Here is an 8,260-nt window from a genome sequence, read left to right as displayed (position 1 = left end):
AAAATTTCTCTGCAGGCTGTAGTAGCCATTCAGATAAAAATACAAACTGAAATCAATGAAAGTACTACCAGAATAAGGACAATAGGGTTTGGCCCTGTTAGAGTACGTCCAGACTACCTGCCGTATCGGCGGGTAGCGATCGATTTATCGGGGATCGATATATTGCGTCTCGTCGAGACGTGATGTATCGATCCCCGAACGCGCTCCCCGTCGACTCCAGAACTCCACTGGAGCGAGTGGTCGTACCGGAGTCGACGGGGGAGCCGCAGCCGTCGATTCCGCGCCGTGAGGACGGGAGGTAAGTCAGAATAAGATACGTCGACTTCAGCTACGGTATTTCTGTAGCTGAAGTTGCGTATCTTACATCGACACCCCCCGCCCCCAGTGTAGACCAGGCCTTAGTGTTACTCTGATAGCAGGAATTGGTTTGATAGAGGGTCTTTCATCTTCAAGATAATCTCAACGTATTTTTCAAAATAAGGACTCAGATGCAGGTGGGGCAGGGGCAAATCAACCAGCAGTGAGTTGTCAAATGGCTCAGCTTTCATATGCACAGCATTGGCTGGGACAGCCAAGTACACCCTACTTTCCAAAAATGAGCAAGGAACCTTCTATCTGCCTCCGAGGCAGGTTTAAAGTTTTGTCTGGAGGAGGGTCTCTCTCTAGCAGGGCAGCGGCTTCCTAGCCCAGAACTACAGCATTAGCAGTAGAAGTCAGTGTAATCTAGTATTTGTAGAAACCTAATCCTGATATTGGCTTGCTGGGTTACGAGACAAATCAATGTGCCATCGTGTTCTTATTGTAACATGGGGATATCTACCACCTGTGCAAAGTGCTCTGTAATCCCTGGGTGAAAGTTATTACCTGTGGGTATCATTATTGACTCCCCAGTTCTGGTGTGGGCATGGAATGCACAAGTCGATGCTTTCGGGGTTAGAGCAATCCCAGCTGCAATTGACCCAAACCACAATGGGGGCATTAGCTGACTATGAACAGTGGAAAGAAGCAGACCAGACAAACATCAATTCTGTTCACAAAATATATTTATTGTTGATACAGAGTGAGACATCATTTTCAATACTTGATGACAGCTGGTAGCACGACATGATCATAGGTTACCGACAGAATGTAATGAAAGGCCATTTTACACCTTGCACCCTTGAAGTATTTAACATTATTCCAGCAGAGAGCATGGCGAGGAAGAGGGGGACTTTTTGGTTACATAATCTTTGTAATAAGTTAAGCAAACATTCCTTCAAGTGCATATAAAAAGGAAAAGTTCTTAACAGCCAGCAGTCAACACAGGCCCTACAGTGTGGAGTAGTAGTTGGCCAGTTCACAGAGTGTCACCCTACCCTGGGACACTAGGCATTACTTGCCCCTGGATTTGACTGCACGGAGTCACTGAGCAGATTCTACAGTGAAATAGCAGCGTTCGGAGACATTTCCCCCTCCTCTAAGGTCAATGGAAGATATTTTTTCTTTACCTTTTTTCAGTCACCAATAAGTGAGTTTGACGACGACTGAACAGCACCCTCGGATGTATCATTTCTGATGTGATAAGATACAGGTCTTAGCTTTTCAAACGGCCACGCTGATTGAACGGTGATGGCTGCTGCTCTCGAAATGGTTCTTCCCGTTCTTCTTTATTGGTCTGCTCTGTAAATGGGCTGTCATCTGCTTGGAAAAAATGCTCTGCTGCTGGAATTAGAGTTGATGGCTTTGTGCTTGATTTGGATGTCGCCTTACCCTCCTCTACCAAGCAGGCTCTGCTAAGAAAAGACGGGGGGTGGGGAACACAGATTTCAACATTTAAAGCTATACTGGACGCTCTCTTAAATGTCAGCCACATCTATATACTGTTTGCACGTTACCTGTACTCCAGGGAAGACGTTGTAAAGCAGAAGTGTCAGCATACATGCAACCACATAAAAACGTGAGGGGACCAGGAGACAGAATGCATCAGTGCTGTACTCAATGAGCAGGACACCAAAAGCACACTGAAAAGCTGGAGGGAACATTCCTTTTATCCTTCCTAACGGTCGCGCCTATGGCTGCTAGCCATTTTAGGCCCCCTTTAAAAAAAATCTGCCCATACAATAAGGAAAAACTCATCCCCAAAGGTCAGTAGGTTCATCCTATTCCTAGGGTCTTTAGGATACCACCTTCCATCACATTTTAAAAAAATAACAAACCAAAGCCCCCCTAATTTCCTGGGGCCTGAGAGGCAGGATCAAAATAGCCTTGCTAGCTTTGAACGTGACGCACTGACCACGTGCTCCACAGATCATTTTCCAGGCACCATCAGGCCACACAGATGTAACAGCATTGAAGTTTCATGCTGTGTGGCTACCCCAAGTACTCCATTATCAAGAGTTCACAGGCTGCACGGATGTTCCTTCTAGCCCCACATCAGGGACCTGTCAAGCTCCACCAGCATATCCTGCATCTGGAAGGGAGAGTACAGTAACTCCTCACTTAAAGTTGGCTCGGTTAACGTTGTTCCGTTGCTGATCAATTAGGGAACATGCTCGTTTAAAGTTGTGCAATGCTCCCTTATAACGTTGTTTGGCAGCCGCCTGCTTTGTCCACTGCTTGCAGAAACAGCAGCCCGTTGGAACTAGCTGGTGGGGGCTTGGCACCAGGGTGGACCGGCAGCCCCCCTATCAGTTCTCCACTCCCCTAAGTTCCCGATGCGGCAGCCGCCCAGCAGGCTATCAATTGCCGGGCAATTCAGCTGTCCTTCCCCACACTGCCGTGTGCTGCTCCTGCCCTCTGCCCTGGAGTTGCTCCTGGGAGCCTCCTGCTTGCTGTGCGGGGGGCAGGGAGGGGGGAGAGGGAGGAGGAAAAGAGGGGTGCTAATGTCAGGGTGCCCCCTTGCCCCGCTTCTGCCCCCCCATCTCTACAGAGCGGGGGAAAGGGGGAAGACATGACAGGGGTCAGGACGGAGGGAGCTTGCTGGCAGCAGCTGCTGTCTTAACTTGCTGATCTGCTTAAAAAGGCAGTGTACTTAGAGTGGGGTCAGCGTACTAAAAGGGGCAATGCGCATCTCTCTCTCTCACACACACACATGGTGTATGTCTCTGTCTCTCTCTGCCATGCTGTCTCCCCTCCCTCCATTCGTGCTGCCTGGTAGAGTGTGAGGCTACATTAACAACACTATGTTAACCCTTGAGGGCTCAGCGGAGTGCCAGGTCATCATTTAGCAGTAAGGCATTCCCTGGGAAATAGCCCATCCTCGGACTCCACCACCTCAACCAAGCTTCATAATCATCATTGCTGTGTACAGTATTAAATTGTTTGTTTAAAACTTACAGTGTGTGTGTGTGTAGATAGATAGATAATCAATCTATCTATCTATCTAAAAAATATAGTCTTTTGTCCGGCAAAAAAAATTTCCCTGGAACCAACCCCCCCCCCCCCCTCATTAATTCTTATGGGGAAATTGGATTCACTTAACATCGTTTCGCTTAAAGTCACATTTTGCAAGAACATAACTACAGTGTTAAGTGAGGTGTTACTGTACTGTACCAGGCAATGGGCTCCACCATGGTTGTAGAGACCTGGATGGATGTGTTACTGGGCTCGCTGAGGATTTCCTATTGCTATGGCCTGTGAGAGAGAAGGTTGGTGGAAACAAAAACATCTACAGGTTCCCCAAGAGGTAAGGGAGGATAGGTACCTGGCTCAGTAAAGAGCATACTAAGTGGGAGTTGGTACTAGATTGGCCAGCAGCATGGTAAAAGCCTGGTGGAAGCTATATTTGCTGGAGGGCTGGGAGATTAACCAGAAGGAATCTGTTGCTCCTAGTCCTTGGTGTCCAAAAAAGGTAGCAGTGGTAAGTGAGGAACTGTGAATCTTTTTTGGAATTGATGGGCCTAATTGAGACCTGAGCCCCAAATGCACGCCTTGAAAAGTTACGTGCTCTGGTATGACAGGGGAAAAGGCAGGCTACTGTTGTCAGTTAGCAATTACTTTAGTAGTTATGGTGGGACAAGGCAGATTTGGGAGTCGAGAGCCCAGGAATTTAGAGATCAGGAGAGAGGAGGTAAACGAATGGGAGCTGTTCTCAAAGTGTGCATGTGTGTAGCAAAATAAAGGGGAAAGCTGTAGGCTGTCATTTATAACTTTAACCACACTCACATAATACATTTACTAAAGCTCAGAAGATAACCTGCAAAGAGCAGTTCGGGTGTAAGGAAAAGATTGCTCTGAGGAGCAGTTCCTGGGCGTACGTGTGAAACAAAGAGAATTGCCCCAGTGATCACAAACATTGATCAAAACCCAGATTAAATAAATGAGGACAAAGTAAGACGGGTCAGTTTCACATTCCTTAGCTGCTATTAGAAACAAAGCAAAGTAAAACTTTTATTAGTTAACTAAATGTATAATCTAAATCTTTACATCATCCCCTAAGAGGTTTCCGCAGAACTGACAAAGGCTATTTTAGCTAGAAGACTCCACTGCAGTGGTTGTATGAAAACTTGCATGTAACTGGTGTTGGTCTGAATATTAACATTGCATAAATTTAACACTGCATAAATTATCATAGGAAAATCTCAAATGATCTGGGGAAAAGCTCTGCAAGTCACAATTTAAAAATGGTTTCTTTTGCTTAGGATCCTGCTAACACTGAAATCTTGACGGTGAGGAAAGAAATGGCAGGTATTTGCCCATCCACAGATCTTTGTCTGCAGCATTTCATCTCCACACCGAAGGATGTGTTCTATGGCACCGAGAAGGTGGGATTGGTGGGGGGGGGAGGGGGTACTTTCTATTGCTCAGCAACAAACAGCAGGGACCTGTGTAAATTAGGAGCAAAACCTCAGAGACTGAAAACTGTGGACTGTCTCCCTTTGTTAAAAAGATCTTAATGGACTGTGCAACTATAGTTGATCCGTTATCTCCATGAAAGCGGTTTCAGCCGGATTTCTGAATTACAGCTCAGCCATTGTCATTTATGCTGCCCAGTTTTCTCTTTTGGTTGGTTGCGAATGGCAGCACTGTGCTTTGCCAAGTCCTTACAATGTCAACTTAAATTCTGTACCTAGTATCACGGACGTTAGCGAATGAGAGAGAGTTGTTAGATCCTTTCGTCCATCTCCCAGCCAGTGCGGGGCCATTCCCATTTATTTTATATGTGGCCAATCTTGTTCCAAATATTACAAAGCAATGGGGCTTCCACTATTTCCCTTGGAAGGCTGCTCCCACTGGTCTCCTCTTAGCCAATATCTTTCTGGCAATGTACCTAGAGCTCAATGGAATGCTGCAGGTTTGTGGCGGGACTATCACCAGCTTGCTCTGTGATGTGATCCTCATGTCTCTGAGAACACTGCCGGCTATCACCCCTATTTCAGCATTACTGCTTACCCAGTTTCTCTCCCTCGAGCCAGAGCGTCTGCAATCGGATTATTCTCCCCAGAAGCAGCAGCAGTTTTATTAACTTTTGCCTAAGTTTCTAATTTCTGTAAATTCTCTGTTGGGCGTAACCGTTAGTCTCCTTTTAATACGATGTACTACTTTCACCAGTTTGCTGTTTCTTCTCGCTCTTCCAAGTCATTAATGAAGGTGTCAAAGGAGAATGGTCCAAACAATACTCCCTCAGGCAGATACCTCCCACAATATGACTCCCCCACATAATAAACTGCCTTTTATTGCTATCTTTCATTAAAGTCTTTTAGCCAGTTTTCACTCCACCTCTGTTTTCCCAGCCATGCCAAATTTAAATAATTTTTCAATTCAGATTTTGTAGGACAGTATCAAGTGCTTCACTAAAATCCAAAGACTTCATATTTATTGCAGGGCTTGGTCAAATATGGCTTTATTCTGGCTACGAAGCATGATTAAGGTCCACTCTATGCTACAAACTGGAATCATGATTGTAACTAGGCTGGGGGACAATGTTTTGTAACCAGGCTTTCTGGCAGTGATGTATTTGTAGTGTAGGCTAGGCTAAGGCTTGATACCATGTTTCAAAGTATTTTCAAACACAGCCTAACATGGCTGTAGAAACTGGCATCCACGCCTAGCACAGCTACAATCGTACACCTGTACTCAGAAACTGTGCTGTACAGGCTGTGTTGGGGTGTAGTATGGATGAGTTTACAACAAGAAAATTAGGACCGACTGGTAGCAATGGTGGAGTCCAAAGCATAGGCAGGGTTCAGGGGGTTTTACCAATGTCTCATCTATATTTGCTCTGCGTAGACTAATAACAGGGTGATAAAAATGCTGGTAGACAGTCTAGATTAGTGCTCCCATTGTTACCATCACTGGTAGTACTGCAACAGTGAAATAAATTTTTAAAAAATGCTGACGAGGACTCGGCCATAGTGTCTACACTTAATGATGGTAACAAGTATCTCCTTCTCCCGCACTATTACAATAGTATGAAAAATATTAATAATACACTTCTATTTATCAGACCAGCTTCCTAGGACTTCAGGTAAAGATTTACGGATTTAAGTCAAGATGTCAAATTCCTTAGCATTAGCAGCTCTCCGGGCTTTTTCTAAGAAAAGACGAGATTGAGACATAAGATTACAGACAGGGAGAGAAATAAAGAGCATATTGAAGAGAGGGTGAAGTGATTATAAGCATGATAGGCAAGAAAGAGGAGTCAATAAATTCAATTTATGAACAGCACAGAGAATCTGCTGCCTGAGCATAAGTGCCCAGCTTCCCCACCTGGAAATCGGATTAGTTAATTTATTTGGTTTTTAATATCTTGGTCTATTCCCCCTAGCATATTTCCCCCCCCCTTTGTTTTGCTTCTGGTAGCCAACACCAGTTAACTTTTTCATTCCTGAATCCTCTTTCTATTTATCCCCCTTAACACACATTTTCATTTGCTGTATATTACAATAATATTTAACAATGATGTCATAGTCATTGTACAATTTCGGTAAAAAGCAGGTAAAAATAATTACATTTACAGCTGTAACACATGAAGGATGAGAACGGATGATCATTATCACAACGCAATTGTTGTTTCTGGCTGCAAATATTTCATATCATAGAACGCTTCCCCTAGTCAGGTATATTAAGGAAGTAACTTGTATGAATCACCATTCCGGGAGCATGTATGAATGAGAATGAGAAAAGGGCTTTAAAAAAAACTCAAGTTCTTGTTCAGGAAACATTTACACCCATCAAGAGGTTTGGCAAAAAATGGACACTTATTTCCCCCCCACCCCCTTCTCCTCACCCTGCATCACTATAGGCTATGAGCATCTCCCAAACATGAATGAATTCATGCCTGTGAACACCCCTGTGAGGAACGGACGCGTTGTTCACTATTTATATTAGTTTACAACGGGTTTATAAATGATTTAGAGATGTTAAAAATATGAACAGTAGGTATTATAGATGATTTTAAGCACATCAGTAGAAGGTATTATATATGGTTATAAGCAATCTATAACTATTGATTAACTATTCACTAAAAGAACTACCACCACCCATATCTATAAACATCCACAACATCATGCTGGTTTCAGATTTCAAAGCAGAAAGGCATCGCATGCTAGTAAGTGAAAATGTGGAAAAATTAAATATACACAGATTAGCAGGGGCTGGCTGATATCACCCTAAAGGGTAAAGGGAATTTAGCTAAAGAATTTACTGAACTACAGGCAGTTATCTTTGAAGAGACCCACAGAATCAAGGAAGTTCCAGTAGACCAGAGAAAAAACAAACCCTTTCAGGCTGGTGAGTGCCCCACTGGAAAAAATGCAGTCGCACTTTCTGTGCTCAAAGGAGTGCAAGGAATGTAGTTGTGGTCCATGCCTGCATGGTGGTCCAAAGCTCCTTGCATTTCCTGACACCTTAGGTGCCTGAGCAGGGCTCAATCATAGTCTGCCCCAAAATAATGAATAAAATGGCATTAGGTTTGGCAAAGGAAAATATAGGCTGGGTATCATGAAAAATGTCATCAGCAGTGAGATCTGTTAGACTGTGAATATCAAGGGAAGTGTGGGAGCACAATTGCTTGGTGCATTTATAACTGGATAGGAAGAAACTCAAGAGAACATACTGGAGGGAACAGTCCTGCATTCCTAGAGGAAATAGAAATGGTGACCTAATTGGTCCTTTCCATTTCAGATCTTTATACTAACTGTCTACTACAGTGAATCATGTTTGGTTGGGACTACTCATTCACAGTAAGAAATTCACCACCAAGTGAATTGGGGAGCTTTGCTGAAAATGTAAAATCTTCCATAGCTTGGATCCCCACACATACACACAGAGCAAACATACT

The 8,260-nt window shown here is 44.1% G+C and overlaps 1 protein-coding gene across 2 annotated transcripts in view; it reads right to left on the bottom strand.

Annotated features, from left to right (window-relative positions):
* Nucleotides 1-1,027: 1,027 nt before the first annotated feature.
* CHCHD3 (coiled-coil-helix-coiled-coil-helix domain containing 3) overlaps nucleotides 1,028-8,260 on the bottom strand; it is a 260,404-nt gene continuing 253,171 nt past the window's right edge. Inside the window, exon 8 of one of the 2 annotated variants that reach the window (XM_034764274.1) lies at nucleotides 1,028-1,772. In XM_034764274.1, coding sequence (XP_034620165.1) covers nucleotides 1,746-1,772 — 27 coding nt within the window. In that variant the 3' untranslated portion in view covers nucleotides 1,028-1,745. The remainder of the gene's footprint in view (nucleotides 1,773-8,260) is intronic. The other variant, XM_034764282.1, reaches the window with a different exon arrangement.

Source organism: Trachemys scripta, chromosome 1 (assembly GCF_013100865.1).
Source record: "Trachemys scripta elegans isolate TJP31775 chromosome 1, CAS_Tse_1.0, whole genome shotgun sequence".
Taxonomy (NCBI): domain Eukaryota; kingdom Metazoa; phylum Chordata; order Testudines; family Emydidae; genus Trachemys; species Trachemys scripta.
Note: the sequence above shows the minus strand (reverse complement) of the source record. Positions and strands in the feature narration are given on the sequence as shown.